The 24,912-nt window shown below is 35.9% G+C and overlaps 1 protein-coding gene across 20 annotated transcripts in view; it reads right to left on the reverse strand.

Moving 5' to 3' along the window:
- Positions 1-24,912, reverse strand: part of khdrbs2 (KH domain containing, RNA binding, signal transduction associated 2) — a 143,420-nt gene that overhangs the window by 87,107 nt on the left and 31,401 nt on the right. For all 20 annotated transcript variants that reach the window (XR_005281757.1, XR_005281762.1, XR_005281763.1 and 17 more), the window contains exon 3: positions 6,045-6,161. Coding sequence is in view for 9 of the 20 variants with exons in the window: in XM_038296429.1 (XP_038152357.1) it covers positions 6,045-6,161 (117 nt within the window). In the remaining 11 variants the exon portion in view is untranslated. The remainder of the gene's footprint in view (positions 1-6,044; positions 6,162-24,912) is intronic.

Raw genomic sequence — 24,912 nt, forward strand, 5'->3', positions numbered from 1 at the left:
AAACCCGACGCCACAGTGGCCCCAACATTATACTGATGGTTAGATTTTCTACTTGTGGTGGTAGTGCATTACATGAGGTTGTTGAAACGCTACAGATGGAAGATTGCCTACAAATCTTTAAACTTCACGTCAAATCCTCAAATTAACAGCTAGACAATTGAAACTGGCACAAACTGAGTGAGCACAAGCAAACACCAAAACCAATGGCAGACTAACCTTAAGTCTGAATAACACCCACATCAGGTCTACATAAACTGTATATTGTAATTACAAGTTGTGTCCGTACCACTTTAGTAAAATAAATAATAAAAAATTCACAAGACAATGAGAGTATGTAAGTTTTACACATCAACACTTACTGGAAAGGTTGGGTTATTTACTTAAGGACAAGTGGTTTCAGAAGAGAAGGGATTGTGTCACTCATGTAGTTCTTTCCCCTAATAGTGGATTCAAACTCTGTTTGGAACAGAGCTGTTTTTGCCCTTTGGGAAAGGTCATTTTTAATTAAAAGCACTCCAGGATTTTAGCAGTTGTGATATGTCTCTTAGATCACTAAGAATCAGATCAGAGCTTTGATGTACAGTATCCTCAGTGTTTTCTACACTGTCTCTGTAAACTGTTTTAACAATTTGCTAGTTGTTTAAGAGCAAAGCAGGCAACACCATACATTAGAGAGTAATTATTATTCCTGTAATATACTTGAGTCTTCAGTGAGTTTGAATAATTGTTTTCTGCAGAGGCTTTAGGGCATATGTGACCTTAAGGAAATTCAACCAGTGTGATTTACTCTAACCTTCACTATTTAATTTGCCTTGGGGAAAACATCTATATGTTGTGTTTTTTTTCGTATGATAATAGCTGATATATAATCATTTAATTCAAAAATACTTAATTGATCTCCCAAATGGAAATTAAAATCTTTTTTATTAAGGTAAGTTGTTCTGAGCTAAAATAAAAAAAACGAAATCGAAATATGGGGATATTCCTGCATTCATGCACTGTTCTGGAGAACTGAAACTGGCTGCAGGAAAAACAGCCATATGTGTGATACATAATTAGACTTTAGCTGTAAATGTTGGACTCTGTCAAGTGGCCAGCTGCCCCAAATGGCAGCATGGCTTTTATCCATGACCTCTGGATGTCAGTTGCATCTCCTTCAGATCTGTTCAGATAGCAGACAAAATCAATACCACAAGCAGAAAACACCTAAATCAGAACAGCATGCAGCTTTGTCTGCGGGAGTCTATAACTGAACATTACTCTCCATCAATAAAGCCTGTGCCTCTTCCACATTAGTTATCGTTGATATAAGTGTGCAATATCTAAAATGGATAAATTAATCAAGGTTAAAAAAGTGAATGCTAATTTATAACTAACATAAGAAGCCATATGATATACTTGCAAACACTTTATAACTGAAAAAAATAATAGTGGCTTTCATGCTAGTTAGATAATTTTAAAAGAAATATCAAAAGACAAGACAATCATAAAAAGATTTGATGGATTTATGTTGTTTTTATGATAAATCCTGGTCTTTCAAAGTTCAGTTAATACATTTTGTGATGGTAGGTGATTGCTCTTTTTATTTTTTGATATTGATTGTTATTTTTTCTGAACCTCTTAGAAAATCTCAAGGACTTGTGAGGCACAAATGGATACATAGCCCCGGCAGTGGGTTATGAGTTTGTCCAAAGAACTCCTGCGGAAGGAGAATGATTTGAAAACCTAAAAAAAGGAGAGGTATCCTGTTTGTATCCTGGTTGTATACCCAAACATGCTTCCTGACTCCTAACAAAGACAAGGGGCAGAATGACTCCAAGCGTATGTCCTTGCTTGACAAGCAGCCATGACTGCAAACAATGCAGCCAAAAACATATTGATTTTTCTTCCCCCCAATAACTGATTTTACTACTTCATCATTTCTATGGAACAGCACAAATAACACTTCTAGGCTTTATGGTATTGCCATTTTTTGTAAGTCTGAAGGATATCCGAGCTGCTGCTAGGAAAAAAAACAACAACAAAAAAACATGTGATTTACAGCTTTTTTTCAATCAGATCATAACAATGACTTGTTGCTATAGCTGAGACCGGAGGATGGATGAAAGTCTGAGCAGGATGCTTAAAAGTGAATTTCAATTATGTAAAGCCTGAACACGTGAAACTGCGAGATTGAGGAATCTTCTCTTACCATATATACAATTGATTCTAATATTTACAGCAAAGTATAAATATAATATAAGTCATAATACAAAAATGTGACTATTAAACCATCAGTTATTTCATAGATCTGAACTAAACTCAACAGAACAAGGTCTATGAGCTGAGGACATTCAAAACAGCAGCCGAAATGCTGCAGTCTGGTCCAAGAAAATATATGTTAATTTCAGAATTATTCTCACCATAAATAGCCTTTTTAATTATTATTTCACGACTCATGTTTTATTTTTCTATTTGCATTAATTTCATAGGAAATTATATAGACAGGAAATACTCATATGTCAAAATATGTCAGAAGAGACACAGGTTGTTTTAGGGTTTTCTGCTTTTTTATGAATACAGAAAAACATTTAATAGAACAAAAAAGCTTCACGTGTCGCCATTTAATGTGCACAGACTGCAGTTTCTTATCCAAAATGAGAATTATAGATTTTATTTGATCATTATCAACTCACTACACACATGCAATTGCCACATCCAAAAAATAGAAAAAATGTATGATATATATTTTGTTACTATTGGTTTGTGAAAAACCAGCAGGCTATAGAGTTACCTCAGTTCTCTTTCTGATCTATACCAGCTCTTTTTTTTTTGTCCCACAGTTTTGCTGTATTGAGATGTCTATTGTTTTGTATATTTTCTTTTTTTCATTTCCACTAATGCATACAAGAATGCTGAAAGAATGCTGCATTTATGTATTATTATAAAGCACAAAGCTCCATTAAGCTGTCGGTAGTCACATGTTCATCTGATAAACCAGGCAAGGATTATCATGTTGAAAAAGTCCTCATGTCTTAGTGAAACTATTAATTATATGTACTTTAAAGCGATTCTTAAAGCCCCTGTAGAATTTTCACAGCTATGTGTTCTTGTTGTAATGAAACAAAGAGCTCCAGTTGCACTGAAGAGATGCATAGGCTGCATGTTTTCTTTTCATGTCAATATGTCAGAATCAAATGCACGGAAATAATAGCACCGTAACTGAATAGGAGCACTCTAAGAGCTGTTATAAGCACGAGTAACAGACTCAAAGGCAGTCTGTCCTCACGCCTGGTTTGATCCCAGGGGACCACAAGTCAGCTGGATAAATGGCTCTGTCAGAGAGATTCATTGCTTTGGATTCCTGATTAACAATTACTGAAAATGCAACGAAACAAGATGAGAGGGAAAATGGATGTTGTTTCCCTTTTAGATTTGTAAAGAGAAACATACATATATATTTTCTTTTTATATGCAATGATTCTTTTGTGATAATTACAAAAATGTGACATAAGTGCAATACACAGTGCAATATATCTTACTATACATAAGTATTAGATAATCAAACATAATACCAGAAAAAGATGACCTGAGTTCATACAAAACCAATTTCCTTCATAGAAAAATAGGACTACTTCTTTTTTGCACAGCTTACATGTGATTATTTGGTTATCTGTAGAATAAAGTAAATCATTAAATAGCACCTATTTGACAACATGAACTTAGCTTAAATGGCTCAGAAGGTATGCCCCATCTATTGAAATTCAGGAATACCCTTGGAAATCAAGTAATTACAAGTTTTTCTTTTTTTACATTATCCTGTTGGGATCCCCCCCCCAACTCCTGTCACTGCCCTCCCCTGCTCTAGTCTTTCCCTAGAATATGTTTTGATTTATTTAGCATTTTGATTTTTTGAAAAACAACAGATCCCAGCCTTTTTTTTTTTTTTTTTTTTTACCCGGGCACAGTAAACAATAGTAATATATTCTAGCGCAAATGGAGAACAAAACTGATCAATTCTACCATCCAATAATGTCACAAGACGCCTCCTGGTTGGCGATGACAAACTTGCATTCTCTTGTTTATTTAAAGGGTGCAAGGTTGCGCAACAAACTGTTGTTTACAAGCACCATGCTATATGGTCTACATGTCATCCATCAGATGCAAAATTGGAGACATTAGGGGACGGTTTTCTCTGTTTATAGGTTGTTCAAAATGTGATAGACTTTAGCTACTGCTCACCACAGCCTACAGCTACAGCCACAGGCTCTGTGTCTGTGGTAATCATTATCTCTCACGCAGCCAGTGGGCAACCCTCACACGCCGACCACGAGACACATGAATTTAAACACTTGCACATGCTTATACATATTATTCACATATGTTCCTCAAAGGATACCTTGTATGCTGCAATGTCTCCACAAAGAGATCAGTATTGTAGAAGGTTTGTGCAGGATTCAGCCAACCTTCTTTCAAGTATTAAGGTCAGTGTGTGACTCAAACAGAAAAGGGAAAACAACAGCCCAGCTTTATAACATTGCCTAGATTGCCCTTTCATCACTATCAGTAATGTTACGCCATACCTGTATAATCAGTATATTTAATAAATTAAAATAAATAAAATCCACCAGGAAAAAGAAAAGGTTTTTTATTGCAAAAGACACATTTTTGAAGAATCTGTGTTCAAAGTTAAAAAGATAACATACCATTTGAAAAAAAAATTACAGCCCCTGTTCTGCCATTCTATTTCTACATTATTAGCTTTTTTCTCCAGCTCAAGAAAAGTACAAAAAAGTAATTCACTCAGTACTCACTCACCACAATCTCCCCATTGTGGGACAATAAAGGGATTTTATATTGTATCCTATTCTACACTTGTGTCTTCAGCGCTTTCTTTATGTTTTTTTTTTTTATTGTTTTTGTGTCATAACTTCAGTCGCTGCAATTTGTGATGTTTATTGATACTGTTTAAGTAGCTAAGGAGGCTATCAGTTGTGGTGATGGAGTTAATGCAGAGGGACGAGACAAAGCATTAGGAGTGAGGTGGAAGAGACAGAAGAGTAGGAAGGGGGTGATGAGGAGGAAATGATAAGGAAGGAGATGAAGCAGGAGGGTAGAGCAGGAACCTTTACAAAGGCTGCATGTTGGCCAAATATGCCAGGCATTTATATTGATCACTGAAAAGAAATACTGGCTGCTTCTACTTGCTTCCATGAACTCTGATCTTCTTGAGCAGGGATTCAGCCGGATCCTTCACATACAGTCCAAGGGCCACAAACACTTGAACCTGGCGGCTTTAGGGGCACTAAGGTTAAAACTTACCTACCTGCACCGTGTACTAAAAACTGTTCAGAAAGTAACACCAGGAAGCTTTCCAAGGTTTTAATTTATTCCCTACGATTGGTAACCCAGCCTGTCTGCTTTAGCGCTTTTAAACTGCCAAGCTGTTTTCTAATGGAACAGTTAATATAAATTATTATTTGTCACTGGAAGCCATCTTAGTATCAACAGTGACTGTCAAAATGGATGGACTTAAGCCGAAATATTTCAAATAGGAGCCCCCTACATCTGTAAATAATAAACAAAAATATGCTACAAGCGCATACAACACCATTCATAATCATATATAAAAGATGCATACACACACACCCACAAATAAACAAGCACGCTTAAGTTTGTTTAGGTGTATATATATATATATATATATATATTTGAAGAACAGTATCTGCTCTTCTTCTTATTAAATATGTTTTAATTAAAAATTTTTATTTATTTGTCTTTTTTTTTTTGCCCAACGCTCTGAGCATAGACTGCCCTAAATCAACTGTTAGATTTCAGGGCTAATTGTTATTTAAAGGGCCAGTTTAGGTTTTTGTTTAATAAATCAAATTATCACGCAGTGCTTTTAAATATTTGTTTAGGTTATCTTCACCTGATAGTAATTCTAGCCCATTTATAGTTTTAGCCATGTTACACAGTTAAATATTCCATGGTGCTTTAGTTCCTGTAAAAATTACAAGGGCAGCCAAAAAGTACATTTCAGCACAAATCAATATGTGTCTTACCTTCTCTTTATCCCTCATAGACCCTTTGCCAAGGATGGACATCTTCACTCCTGTCTCCTCTTGTAATCTTTTCATAGAATTCCCCCGCGGTCCAAGCAGCTTCCCTACAAAGTTAAACTGAGACATACAGTAGGAGAGAAGAAAAACATTAAGAAACAAGCAGCTGACTGATTCTTTCAATACATTGGCAGAGCCCAAATGTTAGAAAAAGCTAAGTGATTTAAAGAGGAATGTCACTAAATGAGTGTTGGATGTAATGCAAATTTGATCTTTCCAGTAAAAGGGTTAACCATAAAAGACATTTGCTGGCCATTAGTCATTTTGTATCAATAAAATCTCACATTCCAGTCGCTGTGAGAGAAAAAGGCTGTAATGTAACCTGTAATAAATCAATATCCTTTTGGTCTTTGCAGCGTGCATCAAAGGTGAGTGTGATTCTCATCTGCACTCCAGGATGACATACGTGTGCATCCCTCAACTGGACTATGCCCTTGCTGGTGATGTTTTGTATCAGCATTCACCATCCATGTTGTATTGCTGGAATAAAAAAAGAGGGCACATGGACTCAAACCAATACCGTTCTCGAAACAACTCCAGAGGTCAGCACTGAGATAAAGTCAGAAATAATGAGTTCCCATCCCAGTGGGAAATTAAGTTATACTATCCAGATGACAAACCGTTAGATTCAAGCCTCCAGGCGCTGTCTATCATTTGCCTTCATACTATGCACCAGCTCAGGTTCATGTAAAACTATTGCAAAAGTATTCATATAATTTAGAACATTTTCCAATTTCTGGTTTTCTACAACCACAAACCTTGATATTTTGTGACAGATCAACACAAAAGAGCACATAACCTATAAGTAAAAAGAAAAAGATACATGGTTTTCGAATTCTTTAAAAATGAAAGCTGAGAAGTAGATAACAGGGTTATCTACTGAAATCGGCAGTCTATGAATACAGCATTTGTCCATGACTGACTTTCTGGGTTTTATGTAGTTAGCAAAAAACATTGTTATAAGTTTGTGCAGGCATCAGTTGTGGGCATATTTGTCTGTCTTTCTGTTGCTTATTTAAATATTGATATAGAAATTAAAAAATATATTGTGGTATAAGTTTTGGCCATATAAACCCAGCTCTAATTTAGTCTAATTACTCTGCTACCCTTAAATAAAACCAGAGCTACCAATTGCTCCCACTAGATGTGAGCTGTTTCAAAAATGGAATCAATCTTTGAGTTAATTAATCACAGTATACAGTTTATTGTTTTCCTAAGGTAATGGATAAAAACATTAGTGAATAAAAGGCATTATGTTGTGGGGAAATTTGAGTTTTGACATAAAACAAGATCCCGGTGCCTGAAGAACACAGACTTGTGTGATCTACCATCTTAAAATGAATGGCACAACTGGAAACCTGTCTGGACATAAACCTTCTCTACTACAGTACATTATTAATCAGAGAAGCAGCCTAGAGACTAGATAACTAGAGACGGATAACTCTGGAAGAGCTGCAGCAATCCACAGCTCTGGTGGAAATCTATCTACACAACTATTAGCCATGCTTCTCATGATCTAGAGTTTTATAAAGGACCGGCGAGGAAAAAAAAAAGTTCTTTATTCTGGTTAGATAAGAGCAATATTATACAGTTTGGTTTCTTTGTAAAGTGTTTGTAGTGAAAAGAATATATATTTTTCTCATTTCTTATCAGAAACAAGCTGAAATATAGTTTGTCTTTAAAATCTTATGTATGAAATAGTTCGATTTCGTGTAGAAGGGAACTGCTGTAAAAGGAAAAGATTTGACACTTGGCCAAAGTGATAATATTCCAGCAGGACGATTACCCTAAAGCAGAAAAACAAGAAATTGGATAGATAACAGGATGCTGATATTTGAAAAAAGTAATTTAATAATTCAGACAGAATCACATTAAGAACGTTAATTTTGTATCTATATCTATATCTATATCCTTGAGACCATCTACAGTTGAGATGGTCAACATAATAATAACATATGGACTGTCCTCACAAACACACATCCATAGAGCTAACACCACTTAAACGCACTTTCCATCTAAAGCTGTATATAATCTGTAAATCTTTTATCTGCTATTATCTTTCATTATTTACCCTTTATTAAACCATCACTAAAACATATATATAATCCATATCCTAACTTTCATGTATAATCTTTATATAGTTTTTATATTTTTTTTATTTTATAGCCTGTTACAATTACTCTCTCTCTGTATACATTTATAGTCAACACATACATAATCTCTGTGCACATGTAAATAAATATTTCTATCCTGTTTAGCACTTCTGGATAGATGGAAACTACACCCCGTTGCTTTGTATTTGTGGCAGTGTAATTACAATAAAGTTTAAGTCTATCCTTTTCTATTCTATCAAAGGTTTTTGGTGGAATTGTTTCAAAATAAGTTCAAGAAGTATGAATAATTTTGCAAGCCATCACTCTGGGTCAGAGATGGGAAGTAACGAAGTACAAATACTTTGTTACTGTACTCAAGTAGATTTTTCTGATATTTTTACTTTACTTTACTACTTATTTTTATGGCGACTTTTTACTTCTACTCCTTACATTTTTACACAAATATCTGTACTTTCTACTCCTTACATTTTAAAAAATTGACTCGTTACTTTAGTTTTGAATCATTTCAATGGAGTTACCGTTATTATTTTTCACGTCATCAATACCAAATTCAATCTAATTGGATGGGAATCTACGTTGCATTTGACGCACCACTACAAGATGAATGGACAGATTCGGCAGTATTCATTGGCGGCAAATCATTGCAGCTTGGTGGCGGTGGCGTTAGCATAGTAGCATGGACGACGAGATGATTTGAAAATAAACACAACGGAGATCTAGTCCTATTGGCAGACATCCATTTAAAATGTAGGCAACGGCATGAAAAAAGTGGTTTCTACTTTTACTTTTATACTTTAAGTAAATTTACAAGCCTGTACTTTGTTACTTTTACTTGAGTAAAGAAGTTTAATCAGTACTTCCACTTTTACCAGAGTATTTTTTAACACAAGTATCTGTACTTTTACTCAAGTACGGAAAGTGAGTACTTTTGCCATCCCTGCTCTGGGTTATTGGTAGGATGAGCTGTGATTAATTTAATAGGTAAATTTATAAAACAATCTCAATCTCAATAAACTTTTAGGCCAGAGGAAACAAAGTTAAAGTGTTATGATATGAAAAACATTTCTGACTTTCAAAAGTTAGTTGCCTGATATAATATAATAAAAGTTCATCTTCAGAGCTGAACAGGTGGTCAGTCGTTCTCTCTGCAGCTCACTCTGGCTAACCCCTAAATGAAATTAACCTTCGCAGAATGCATCATATCCTGCTGTGCATGAACAGCTAATAACTCACTGCCAGCTGTGTGTGGCTGCTTCAAGTCAACTTCAATAACTGCACACTCAGCTTCTTTCATGAACATCATTAACATCTTGAGTGAGTAATGCAACTCTGATAGGTAAAAGCCAGGGGTGCATAGATAAAGCCAATAAAAATGAAAAAAAAAAAAAAAATACAGGAAAAAAAGGCAACGGGAAGCATTCTTGCTGTCCTTGCTTGTCTTCTGATCTCAGTGATTAAGGCACTTCTGCTGATGTCTTCCATCACTGGTGCTGCTGTGACAGGACTATCCTTTGGCTGGCAGGGAGCTAAAGAGCAGATGGCCGCTGCAGTTACAGCAGGAATAATCTCACTGGGCGGTAGTAGAAGAGTGGCCTGTTTTCATTAAGCTAATGAATGTCTTGAGTCTGTCCGCTGCTCCACTGTGAGCAATTTAAGCTCCAGAAAGGGTATGTGTGGTGTTAAATGAGGTTTGAAATGATGATATGTACCCCCTATCGTCTCAGCAATGATAACGCTGCAGATATTAGAAGAAAGCGTGTTGTGAATGCAGCAATTATGCACAAAAGAGTCTTTAAACAATGAACAAATATTACATTACAAAGTGGGCACACAGTTCTGCCTAATGTGTTTAACTGAATACATTCTCCAAGAAATCAAAATATTTTACTGAGAGCCTGGAGAGATAATTTTAATATATTTAAATGTCTAAGCCTTTAAAGCTAATTTTAGATGCAGTTCTATGTGGAAAGGGCATAAAACAGTGGCTGGAGGTTAAGTCGCATTGCACCAATGTGAATCTACAAATTTGACAATGCAGCTGAGCAAAGCACATTTTACCAGACACTCTATGCCTGAGGCATTTTTTTTTTGCATGTGTAATTTTGACCAAAGATCCCATTGACTTCATAGAAGAACAATCCTTGTCTTACAGTGTGCAATAAGACAAAAGACAGGCAAACGGAAGCTCCCCTATAGCAGTTACACTAAACAGATACAGAATATGTAACATAACAGAAAGTAATCTGCACAAAAAGTAATAAAAGTACTCAGAATGCATCTTACCTAGAAACTTTCATTTAAGACATCTGTTGTTGTCTGAGCAATACATTTGTTGCAGATTTCAATTTGCAATGCCATCTATTCTGTCACAAATTTTATTTATTTTATTATTTGCTGCACTACACACAGTTTGCATTTACAGTATGCTAAAAAGGAGCTGAAAGTCTTTGTGACTTTAGAGGAAGCATGTTTAGTCCTGCAGTGAAGCATTTGGAATGTACAACTCCCCACTGATTCCAACAATCATCACAAGATGTTTGTGGCGAATTACTGTTGAAATTAGATATTTACATGCACTTTAAGCTTATGTTGTGCATGTATCACACAAAGTTGTTCAGTTTGGGTGTAGTTAAGATTACAATATTATTTTTAATTGTCAGAAATTATGAAAAGAACATAAGCTTTTTTTTCCTGTTATCTTTGTTGACCAGACTTTTAAACAACTTAAAAGGTTCAGTTGATAAGGTCTTGGCTTCTTTGAATTAAGAAGATGATTACTTCTAAAAACATTTTAGGAAAACACTCAAACACATTGCTATCATGGGTGACATAATGGTATAATAAAGATACGTCAGCCGGTATAACTATTCAGACGGGAGATACGTTAAGTATCTCAGATATATTCACATATTGACATGAAATGTAATATTAGGAATTAAAGATGATGTAAAGATGTTGGCTAAAATTGTCTTTATATAAAATCTAACAAGCCTTGTACCATCATATGCTGGAATGCCATTCAGCAAAGAAGAGTTGTTTAATGCTAGTAATGGGCTTATTAATAAACTCACCCAGAATATTTCTATCAAACTGCATCAAATTTAGCTGCAGTTTACCGTGGTGGCCAATAATTCCTGGTGATGATGTGCAATAATGCACTTCATTAGCCTGAATTACAGAAGAATTTAGAGGTAGAAGTTGGAGTTCTCACACAGTTTATTTAACTCAGATTGTTTACTAAGCACACTTGTTACCTATGAACAGTAAGTTCATCATCCACAGAAAACACTATAGAAAGTTAGGGCCTTGCTTATTGATAGAAATACATGTAATATGTCTATTTATGCAACAACTTTTAACTATGCTACTATTTGCTATTTTTAGATGGTGTAAATGACAGCAAGCAGTGCTGCAGGTGAGGACGATTAAAGATTTTATTGTTTGCACCCATTTACTTTGTTGGCATATGAAGCTGCTTCAGTTTAAAAAGGTGTGCTCAGCTGATTTGGGCAAGCATCATACACCATCCATTCAATCACAGAGCACTGTAACTGTTTTTTCCTTTTTAGTCCATGTATTTGTGAGGGTTGCATTAACACCGTGAATAACTACAGAAAAATGTAGTTTATAAGATATTCACTAAATTTAAGCAGTGGCATAGCCAAATCATTTTCATAGGGGTGGACAAGCAGGGACCAATGTACACTGAGGGGTGGCCAAAAAAGTATTTGGTTGCCAAAACCAGTCTAGGGTCAATCTACACAATCATGCTTTTCCTAGAACTATTGCTATTTACATATATATGCTGTTTATATTAAGTTCTAGCTTCGAGTTACATCTCTATTCTCCCACACTGCAGAATTAGCTATTCTCTCTCTGCTTTCTCTCATAGTAGCTTCATCTGGTTTGTTCCTGTTTGGCTGTGATGCCATCCTGGAGAGAAATATCAGCTGTGTTGCTGCCATAAACACCTTTGTTTATGGATGTTTGAGATTGGCCTGTTTTTCAGTGTAGTCCTGTTTCTCTGACTGTGAATGGCTAGAACATCCTCTGACATGGGAGCTGACTCAGAGCCTGTCTGCCTGGCTGTGTGTTTCCTGGATGGGGCCGCCTGTGGAGCTGGTTTACAGTTGCCTTTTGTATCTCTGCCTCTTACTTTATGTCTGCTTCTGTCTCCTTGAACCCCAGTCGGCCTCGGCAGATGGCCGCTCACACTGAGTCTGGTTCTGCTGGAGGTTTCTTCCTGGTAAAAGGGAGGTTTTCCTTTCCACTGTCGCTACAACCATGCTTAGTGTGAGGGATGCCTTCGAGTCAATGAAACAACCAGGTTTTTATACATAGAAATCTTGAATCAATTTGACTGTGTGATCTGGTTGAATTGTATAGTGTCTTGAGATGACAGGTGTTGTGCAGTCTTTGGAGGTTTTGTGTGAACCTAGACCTGTACAACTCCTTAGATGGTGGAAAGGTCAACCTAGACAATTGTATGACAATCTGGACCTGTCCTGTCCTGTGACGGTGTCTACAGCAATAATCCTCAAAGCTCTTATTATATGAGCTGTGTAAACTATGGAAGTTTATTTTTTAACCAAAGACACTGATTGCTTGTGGCTGAACAAGTCTGTGTGTTGCAAATGAAATTTATTGCCAATCGCAGTGGCTGATTATTTAAAGCCTGAGAGAGATTCCTGTATTCCATTATTTTCAGCCTTCCATGATCCAGTGTTTCACACTCCAAACTCAATGGGAAAGCAAAACCAATAAAAATCATCAATCATTCATCAAGGGTATCCTCAGAAAATATCTGAAATTATTGTAGAAAATAAATCAAAGCAGCCTCAAGGTGACTTAAGGTGCCAAACTAACATATTTCCATGCTTCAGTATAAGGTCAGTTCCATAAAAAGCAAAAAATATTGACAAAGCACAACAGCAACACATATTGAGCAATAGAACAGCATTTAATCTCATGGGCTTGGAAATGTACTGCCCTTTTATGAGGTGCACTGGGGCCAGTCAACACGTCCTGAGGCACTTACTGCCAGGTTAGTGAGCTGTGCTATTTGGGAAATCCAGGTCCTGTGTGATAGGAGGATTAAAGCCTCAAGCAGAAGTTAGTGCTTTAATGACAGCTGTGGAGGACTTGGTGAAGAGTTTGTCAAAGAAGCCTTTTGCTACAGCTTCACAGATAATAATGAAAGCCGATGAGCGGCTACTCGAGTTCTCTGTGAAGGGAACAAGATTTACTCTACTTGGAAAAGGATTTTAAAGAAATGATCAGAATCAGTATAACCTCAGAAGTTTTTGATCTCTGTTAACCAGGAAACTGAAAAGCTTGATCTATACAAACGTGAAGTCTCAATTTAGCAATTTGAGCATCTCTTGTAATTACGTAATATGGGCTTTGCTAGATTATATGCTGAAGTTTTTGCACAGTAAAAGTATTTACTCTTCACCCTCAGCTTCTACATGTGAAATCAGCTTATAATGCTGAAGTCCTGCTAAGCTTCAAAAGCTGTTTAGGACTGAGAAACTAATCAACGGCATTTTACACAGCTGCAGCGTTTATTTTAGAACATCAGCTATTTTCTACACTAGAGGAAAAACAGAAATCTAAAAACAGAGCTCTAAAGCAAACATATCAAAAGTATGGTGTAAAATGTCCATGTTTAAATTCACTAAATATCAAAAGAGCATAAATAATTTCAATGTAATTAATAAATATTTTAAATATTGATTATAATAAAGATAATAAAAGATAATAAAGATAATATAATAAAGATAATATAATAAAGATTTTAAAATCAATGTAAGTTGTATTCCTCATGGGAAGTGAAACACCATCCAATTGACTAAACACATTACTGGCATAGTAAGAATGAATGTATCACACATTAAATTTATAAAAATATTCAATATAGAATAATTCAGTTCAAAAACTATTTATTAATCCAAAAGGTGAATTACAGCTAACTCTTATTATAGATTTTTAAACAAGTTTTACTTTGGCAGGAAGGACCTCCTGTAGAGGTATGTCTAGCTGCAGCTCTGAGAATCCTCTGACTGAAGATACTCTGTTGTTTCACAACAGAGAATGCTCGGGGTGGTTAGTGCTGTTCATTTTATAAAGAATTATTCATTATAACTCTAAGGAAGTTTCCAAAACAGAACTGGCTTTCAATTGCTTGTTAAGCTTCTTATAGTCATTTGCACTGATACTCATATCCCAACAGATGATTGTAGAAGAGATCACATTCCACAGATTTAAAGAAGATATGCCGCAGCTTGCTGCAAACCGGGAGGACCTTAGGGAAAGAGCAGATTTAGGACATGAAGGACCTAAGCTTAAGAAAAAATGTTGGGTCAAAATAAGGTGGGGAGTTTGCTGTAGCCTATGTGATGTATGTGCTCTTGGTATTAGCATAAAAAAAATATATATATAATTTTATAACTCTTCTTCATTTACTTACCTAAATATTTTAATTAGTTGTTCTGTTTTAAAGATTGTATACTTTAATTGTATCATTTGTTTGCAAGTATAATATTTTCTTTGTTGGTCTAAGGCAGACCCATTCAGTTCCCACAAATAAAAAAGAAAACAGTTCTTTATCTTATATCCATCAGATGGGCTTAAGCATTAGTGTAAAATGATGTTAAACACAAATTCTTACTACTGAGTAAGCTATTTGTTATAACAATTTACAAATTGATTAAGCTCGTATGATGATGATAGTTTTATGTACTTTGTAGATCTTTGTTTATAGACATTAAAGTCTTTATTGTGTCTTGTACTTTGCTGACTTGAGACTAGATTTAAACAATTTTAGAAATTTTAGAATTCTACTTTTTTTCATTCACTGCATGAAGCAAGGGGTTTACAATCTTTTTTTTCAAAAGAATTCTGGTATTTGTTTGTTAAGGCCATGCAAATAATTATTTCGGCTACTCAATTACAAAACAAATTGTATTGACTATACATGAGAAATACTTTCTTCAAAAGTGCTAACTAGGTTTAGTTAGTGGGACAGGATGTGCATTTTGCTATGACAGCAGAATGCAATATAAAGTGAGGCTCACACTGAACATGGTGCAGCTTTTTTTGGGGCTTGCTGCAGAATTGGCGCTCAAGAGAAAAAGAAAAGTTCAAGTGGGTTCACACTCTTTTCGGGGGTTGTCAATCAAAACTTAATGGTTAAAGCTATGTTTTCACATAAAGATATCACTTCTATCGTCCAAAATAGCCTATTTTTCTTTTTTGCCTTGTAATTTTAGCTAGTGAAATAGTACCAGTTTCCCACAAGTTTAAACCAGCGAACAATTGGCTTTTAGTGGCAGTGGGAACAGCTGACACGTGTCTACCCAGCTCAAACGCCTCGCCAAGCGACTTGCGTTAAAAGCGCCTCGGCTGTGATCGGCATGCTGTGAGATCATCAGATCCGGTTCATCTCGCTAATTGACATGATAGCATTGAGTGTAACAAACGGATGTCAACACACCGTTTGCCAACACACAGTCGTGTTTGATCTAACAACCCGAAACAATTCTGCTTACACTCTACAAACATGGCGCAGATGAGAAACATTCAGAGGAATAAAGCACAGAGCAAAACTATAAAGCACACTTACTAAGCTCTGGCTTCCTTACATTTCTCCTTACATTATGTTTCTGTCCTAAGTATTTGCACTGGTGACATCATCAGTGCTAACCCAGCGTTATGGTGTCAACAGACACGCAGCTGCAGGGGGGGCAGAGGCCACAAATCTTGGCAGCGAGGGGTAAAGGCTGATTTATACTCAGAAACCAGGTCGTCTGCGCGTATGTCGCAGTGAATGCAAAATTTGCCTCCACCCCTGCCGCAGACACTCTGGTGCGCCTCTCCAAAATTGTAGATGACCGCAGACAGTTCTGCACACAGGAGGCCTCTGATTGTTCAAATCTACATTCGCTCTACGCTATGCCTATTCCCTGTTTTGTACCTTACCGGATTGTTTTGTTTGTATGACCGGAATTGAGGAAAACAACTTGCAAAATTGGACTAGCTAGAAGAGCGAGGTGCGCAAGAACGCTGGGACCCACTTTTCCACCTGGATCCTGCTCTTTTCGCTCTCATGTCCCTTCGTTGTCGGACAAAATTGTTTGTGATATTCCCTCTTGCGTTGTGGCGTGGAATAACATAGTGCAGACCACGCTTAAAAATTTGGTATGAACCAATAATATCCATGACAAGCTCACTGCTGCGGGGAGTATAACCAGCCCTTTAGACCAAGCTTTTTTTGTAAGTGAGAAGGGAGCTAAATGCTGATTGTTATCGGGTTTGACCCATGTTCGAAAACATGCGTTTACGTGTTTTTTCCAGTGGGAAAGAGGCTTTAGTGTAGGTTTGTGGGTTAACTTTACTCTATCCACTGTTCTGTGATTCCTGACCTAAATTCAACCATATACACTCCTTGTTTGTCATAAACCTGTTAAGTCTAACTGCTATAAATAAATCGAGCTCAGTAATCAACCCACATTTTTACAAAAATTGTAGTAGTAATTGTCATTGACTTTCGGTAAAGCATTTGATGAAAGATGATAAGATAGTTGGACCTCCTGCAATTTTATTTTTCAAACTAGATTACCAGCAGCTCTGACCAAATACTTATTAAACATTTAAAGGGAATTACTGGCAGTGAAGTCAGACTTAAGTATTTCAAGCATTTCGTCAGATGTGCATGCTTTAAAGGAGACCAAGGGGGAAATGGAAACTTCAATTTCCTTCTAATATTTTCATGCAAAAGACCAATATTGAGCAGCTTTCAGCAGACCCGAAAAGACTGGTCAACAAATGTCATGACTTGGAGTCAAGATCTCAGTGCAAGAGGAATTTGTGCATGGCAATTTCTGAGAATTTTCCCTTCTTTCTACTATTACAGCCATCTCCACTCTGCTTAAGGAGGCTTTTCAGCTATAAAAGGAGTCATTAGAAGAGAGGGCTTATCATACTATTCTGCCATGAATGAAAACCTGGAGAGTGGCCTTGCCCAATAATTTCTTGGCTGCACATTTATATGGACTATGTAAACATATTGAGCCAAGCCAAGATCCAACAAGGGGAGACATGGGCTTCTTTATTTTTGCAGACGTACTTCAACGCCCGTGCTTGTAGCACCTTTACTGATATTCAGCACCAGCTCAGTGAAAGAAAAAATGCCACAGAAGGTCAAAAACAGTTTATACTGGTTCTTAAAATGTCCCTGTTCTTTAAAATGTATTTATTTGAATCTGATATGGATGATGTCAGGCCAGAACTGTCATAAACAAACTTTGGCTACAGCTCCCAACTGCATGCCTTGCAGCTCTGAGGCCACCAAGGTAATAAGACTACTAAAAAAGTACTATTCAATCTTTGAACAGGTACTAAATCAGTTGATCTTCATTGTGTTCAGAAACGTGGCAGTGAACCTCATCGTGCTGCACTTTGATGATCGAAGTCTCTTGTCTGTTATCCTTTGAAAAATAAATTTGTAGGCTGGAGCTTGCAGCACAGATCATCTGTAAAGCTGTTAATCGTGTCATATGCATTTGCAACTTGAAGAAATCAGCTGTTGTTGGATTAACAGGGATGTCCTTGAAAAACTTCAGATGCAAAGGTCCCCCTTGATGAAAGTAAAAGGAACTAAGGTACCAGATTTTTATTGCGCTACTGATAAATACAGATGAAAAGAGAGTCAGAAATGCTGCCTGACTCAACCCCAAGAACCCCAGGTGAAAAAATTGTAGCAGCCGACTCCTTCTCCTTTAAAGCTGCAAACCACAGCAACAAGGGGGGAGCTGAGGTTTGCAGCTTTAAAAAGGAAAGAGTGCATCCCACATTGTCCCTTTGCACTGCAACATGCCAAGAGCCAGGCCACAGTAGTGCTCCTCCTGAAGACGACTGTAAAAGCTTTGTGAAGAGAGACAGAAGCACATGGGCCACTTCTTCCTTTTATTTTATTTTCTTTTTTTTGGGGAGCAAGCTTTTAGCCAATCTTAAAACCGTGGTCAAGAGCTGCACTGCTTTACATAGGGAACGAGCCACTGCTAATAGTCGCTGCTACCTCTGAGCTGTGGTTAAGGACCGCTCAAACTGCTTCACAACTAAGAAAAAAAAACTTGGTCTTTCTTTAAGTAGTTTTAATATTTTTTTATTTGCTCCAGAAAGAGCTTTTTTGTTGAATATTGTACACACATCATTTAGACATTGGTTTTTAGGCTAAATCTGGACAGTCGATCATAGTCTAATTTAGTCCAGAAACAGTTATTGGGCAGCGTCTGATTTTGTCCCACTTTAGTGAAATATTAGATGTTAAAAAGAACTTGAAAACAATCAACAATCTGAAAATTACGGCATTTCACCTTTCACTTTCCAACCAAATGTAGACGTAGACCAAGGTTGTTTTTTTTTATGTCTTTTTAAATAATTTGTCTTGGTGGGAAGTAGGTCACCTTGCCCTACTCTCCATCCCCACATTTGTTTCGTCCTTTTTTGTGGTTTCTTTTTTTTTTTCTGTCTCCCAGAATTTTGGTTAGCCAGGGGATCCATATGATCATGGTTTTGGTTCTGTTGAAGTTTTCTTTTTGAGTTTTCATTGGTTTCATTTCCATTTTGTGTTATTTTTTGTTCTATTTGAGTTCTTATGTATTTCTTGTTTACCCACTGTTCAAATAAATGACTAACTATAAATAACTTCAGTAAAATAGTGTGTGCTGCTGTAGGTCAAAATGAATAATGACAATCAAAAGACACTGCAGGTTCCTAGATCATCCTACAAGCCTCTTTATATTAATAATAGTGTTAAACTACTTTGATTATTTTTACCCATAACTTGTGTAATATATGAAATGTCCTGACACCCCATAATAATGCGTATTTTTGTAAGCTATGATAGAAAATAGTGTAACAGGGAAGGTTACAGGAGAGTACTTATCTTTATTTTGTCTCATAAGCAGAATCATGCCAGAGAAAGTCATCACACAAACAGTCTCTGGTACTATAGAGGAACTGAGATGCTGTCAGGCAAGTGCTTCATTTCAATTCATATTCTGTACTTGACCCACTGTATTCATTACTTATCTAAGAAAAACACCTTTGCACATTATAGGCCCTTGCTGGGGATGCTGACATTGTAGAGCAGCGCAAATGTTTTTTTTTATTGTATGGCAGAGCCACTGTTGTTAAATAATTATCTAGGAGTCATAATAACCCAGTGTAAATATCCTTAAAATTTTACCATGAAAAAACAAATTTATGTTCTTTATATCATTCAGCAGAATCCAAAGCAAAAAAGCTACAAAGCATAACATAATCATTGAAATTATTGTAAAAATCATAAGATTATTTTTATGTTGAAATTAATGTCTTCCAACTTACTAGTGCAAAAGTACTATAAAATAAAGGAGAATAAAAAATAACCCTTAAACTAAACAAACTGAAAACATCAGCCATTTCAAATCCAGCCAATGTTCCAAGGTTATGAAATGCAAATACACTCATCTAATTAGTCGGGCGAGAACGAATTCTAGTGAGGTCAAAATGACAACGTTTATCCTAATATGTAGTTTTCTACAAAATAAACACTATTTGTATAATTTAATTCTGTTTTTAATTATTTTTATCCGTGTCCAAATAAGGTGGTGCCCTTATGCATTACCTATAGTCATTTCTAAACTGGAGTATTTTAATCACATTGCTTACAAGAAAACAAAATAGAAGGTGTCTATTAGTTTGCTGGATCGATGCCTGAAGAGAAATCTTTACAATTTCACTTGCTGCAAAACAACTGTAGGCTTCATTTTAGATTTTTACAGCAAATGCTGAACAAAGCACTCATATTGTCCAATTTGAATGATGCAAGGCACTGGGGCAAGTTTGCAACAGCACTAAACTCTACCGAAGGACGTTACTCTAATAGCTGTGCAACCATTAGATAAAAGATTATAAGCACTCACATATAACAGAAGTTATGTTTATAATTTCACAGCGTTTACACATGCAAATTGTTCTGATGACTTAGATGGTGAGTGAACAATTCACCTTGACAGTGCTTTGCATGTTTAACAAATGGTTACAGCAGCAATAATAGGCCTAAAGGACAGTGGCAAGAGCATCTCTGAAACAGCAGGGTGGTTGTACCTAGCCAGCAGTAGTGAGTTTAAATTGTGCAAAAGGGGGGTTAGAAAAGGGCTTAACCTGGAGAAAATGATGTGCTGGGATAATCCTCACCTCCTTCTGCTAGCACACTGATAACACATGAAGCATCTGAGGCCTCAGTTAGCTGTTCTGGTTGCATGCGACCGGGGACATTAGTTGGAGAGGGACCATAAACAGATGCCACATCAGGACAATTTACCCATTTGAAAGCAATAAAAATATGCAAGAATGTTCAATGCGCTAACATCTGCTATATTTTAAAACATTAAAACTTCAGTCTATAAAAAATACCTGGCAAGAAGTTCCTGACCATGACTGTAATGCACGATGATTACAAAAAATCTGCAGTTTAAAAATATCTAATAGTGCAAAAAAAAACAACTAAGAATAACCTCTATCCCATGGTTTGATGAGATATAAGCACTAAAGCACCGAAACATGATCTTTATGAAGTTCTGTTATGGAGTTTTTAGTTATTGTTTTTTCTTTAAATAGAGCTGTCTAATAAAGAAAAGGTCTGTTTTATTTCAAATAATATTCATTTTGGATTTAAGTTCATGACTGGACACTGAATCTGATCAGAGTTATCAGATACAACGGAACAATGCTGTAGTGTTACATCTGAGTGAGAATATTTAAATCCTGTGTTCAGTAATCTCATTTTATTTGATAAATCACCATCTAGTTAGGGGACTTTGACTCTGTTATTCAGGGATCTCTAGATCAGAAAAACCCAATTTTATACAGCAAAATAAAATATGTGTGTCAGTTATCAAAACTATGTAAAGCTGATTAAAAATTCACAATGTGCATTGTGTTTTTCTTAATGCAGAGTCAGATGCTTTAACTGATCCTGGACTTTTAAACCAGAGTTTAAAGGCCCAATGTCCTTGTTTAGTTGTGTCCCTGCCTCCACACATGACCTGAATGAAAAGGTTACAGTATCAACAGGCTTTTGCAGCATTTGATGGCTGCAGATGAGGTGATGTTATCTGATGTTATCACAATCTTCCCCCCTTGATAGAGTGGCATAAATTACTTACTGTCTTTCAATCACTTTAAAAAAGCAAATTTCTAACATGTCTTTATCCTTCTCTGTAGTGTGGTTAGTTTTCCTCACTCCTTGACACTTCTTTACTTCTCTATATGTTTTCAAGGCATGACTGCTTAATGCTCTTTTACAAAACACTTGATCATATTGGTTGATACCAATACAAGAAACAAATGCTATTATCGGGCAGAAATACATATGCTGTGTTGTCAATAAACATAAAGTATAATACAAACATGTAAGGCAGAAGAGCTGGTGTTTAAAGGCTTGCAAAAAGTGTGTATCAGGTGTAGCAGCATGGTGCTTGTTCTACCAAAAGTTGTTCAAATCTCTTATTAGTACTATAGTTTACCAAGCAGCATTTTCCATTAACGGCAAGTATGGCCTTGTCTCAATATATCTTATGAAACAAAAGCTTGAGCTATGGGTGGGTCGACAGAAAGCAGCAGCCAACCAAAATACTTTGAACTCAAAAGTTTACTTATGTTTTTGATTTATTAATTGCGAAACAAAATAACAGCAAAAACACAGTGCTGTATCCAGAATTTAATGTGAGATCAGCATCAAAATAACAGGGGCTGCTGTCTCTTATCACTCAGCAGTTTGATTTAAAATCGTCCATCACTTTTTAATTAGGTCTACTTCTTATATCTGCACTATTAGCCGATTATTTCCCCCTGAACTCATAAACAAAATTGATGGCTAAGTTCTTTAGCTCTCTAGATCTTTTTCACCTCTCTCCTGATGGTAGTGAAAAAAAAATCTTGCTCTGAAAGATTTCTCTGAGTCAAGATTTCCAGATATTGGTGCAGATCTTAGGTCAGTCAGGAATGTAAAGTTTTTACAAGCCCTGCTGGTACATTTTCAACATCTTAAACCAAAGTTGTGATATTAGGGCACATAATTGCAGTGGTACGGCGACAAATAATATTATTTATGTGGTAAAATTGTCCCCATGCCCTGCAGTCTTTCACAAAAAAACAGAATATAATGGGGGGGTAAGATAAAAAAATAAATGAATCACCTGTTTAATGGTATTGCTCAGAATTTGCTGTGGTTTGTGGAGAAAAATAAATGGTCTGTGCTTTTACAGACCAATTTAAAAACTGAATATAGAATCTGACCTGAATAGAAAATGACACTATTTGGTTGAAAATTCATATTTAACAGCTACATGCAGATATTATGGAATATCATCTCATTCAAATATATCAGTCCGAATTTAGGGAAACTACAGGCACTAAAACCTTATGTGGAAAAAAAAAAAAAAACTTTTCCACTTTCATCAAAAAAGTACATTTATGGATGTCACAATCTGATTTAATAAAGAACGACAAGGATGAAAAAAAAACAAATTTCTGTTGCTTTCATCACCTCACCCGTCTGGTGTTTTTAACATTGAAGACAGGAAAACTGAATTACTAATATTACAAAAGTGTCAAAAAAAGTGAATAACACTCAGGGAATGTGGCTCAAGATGCTCTTAAACACGTCTATGTGCATTCAGTATATCCTGAAAATATAGATTTATTGTATTCTAAGCCCACTAGCTAAGATTCTAAGTCTGAGTCTGAGGGTATTCCCAATCAGATGTATCAGATGAAGACTGATAACAACAATTCTAAACAAAAATTCTAGAGTCTAGAATCTGAACTAAGCGGTCAATACTACTTCCTTACAAATTTGAATAAACCCTGATTATTTAAAGATATGATAAAAAGGTGATAAAAAAAGAGGATGTTTTAATTAGGATTAAAGCCAAACCTGCTATGACATGACCATTAGAGTGTTACTCTAATCTGTTGAATCTCTATAGATATCAAGGCAATTATTTTGATTTAAAAAATAGCAATACAACACATGTAAAAGTTGCATGTGGCATGAATTCTATAAATCTCTCCTAATGTGTTTCTACAGAGAATGTGTATTCTCTTGACAGAAATCCAATGAGAAATTACTTAGTGACTTATGGCTAGGACAGCTTCATCAAAAGCAGCAGCCAAAAAATATGTTTCTAGACTGACAGTAAATATACAAGCTATTCATGTGTAGCACATGCATACTGCATACAAGACATGTGATGGGAAATCAATGTGATGTATCACATTCTCACACTAGTTTATTATCCTGTCAGTACTTGATAGACAAAAGGAAGGTTAATGATTTGTAAAAGCACATGACAAATTGTTTGCTGAAGCAGTTAGGTCTACTGGAAAACGCTTTATATGTCAGGTCTGAATAATTTATAGGCCTTGTAAAGCCTGAATCCCCATGCTGTCAGAAAAAGTAGAATGCCTTCATTCATACCAAGACAATATTAAAGGATTTTTCTATAAAAAGAGCATCTAATTCAAAATTCCTCAGGTATATAAGGTGATCTCACTCTAATATAACATCTTAAGTTTAAACAGTTGGCATACCATTTGAGTAGTGGGTAAGTCAAAATTGCTTTCTTACGCTATATAAAATTTAATTTACAGGAACTATATAATTTAAAAACCACATAGATCATTTTACGCATAAACTGAAATAAATAGCCATGTTGGAAATTTTTGTTTACAAATCTGTTGACAATAATGTACTTTTGAGTTTTGGTTTTAATCTTATTTGGAAGGCCTAAGCTTTTCTCATAATAAAAGCCTGCCTGTCATTGTGCGGTTGCCCACACACTACTCCATAGTGATCCATAGTGAACTCCACAGAATTTTAATCCACACAACCTGAACAAAAACTATTTGTACAAATCGTTGACTGTAGGAGTTAGTTAATAAAAGGTAGTTCAGTTTGTTTAAGTTATATGGTCTGTTTTACATGTTATATGTGGTGATATTTGTAAAAACAAAAAACAAAACAGCTGTTATGTAAGTCAAACTGTAAGAAATTGGACTCATTTTGGAAAACGTTTAAGCCATATTTATTAACTATGTGTGTTGATTCAATGTGAGTCATTTTTGTGTATAATGTGCTACTTTCATATCATGAGTGTAAAGTCAATTGTCATCCAGTGTTAGAGCAGAATCATGTTAGATTTGTTGAAGGTTGTTTATTTTTTTACACAGCCATAAGTTTAATCCGAATTCAGTAAATAAATATACCATAATAATTACCTAAGACAAAGAATAAAAAAGGTTAAAGTCAGACAGCTCTTCATTCAGAATTACTGATACAATCCAATAACCTGACATATTATCAGGTTATTGGATTACATTTGAGCAATACTTCTGCTTGAGGTAGGTATGGTGTCTTAGAGCTCTGAAACCTGAATAATTCCACATGTCCTAAATGGGCAGCTTCACTTTAGATTGCATTGACTATATACAGTAGATGAAAAATAGAAAACCAAGGTTGGAACATTGAGGACCAAGACTTTTTGTAATCAGCACAAATTGGGACTATGAAGCAAAGGGTGAAGACTGATAACAGCTGCCTTCACTATAACACCAGAACTCCCTCTGCTCTCATATGTCGACAGCGG

This window comes from Cyprinodon tularosa, unplaced genomic scaffold, assembly GCF_016077235.1.
Source record: "Cyprinodon tularosa strain WSP-4 unplaced genomic scaffold, ASM1607723v1 ctg37, whole genome shotgun sequence".
Classification (NCBI taxonomy): domain Eukaryota; kingdom Metazoa; phylum Chordata; class Actinopteri; order Cyprinodontiformes; family Cyprinodontidae; genus Cyprinodon; species Cyprinodon tularosa.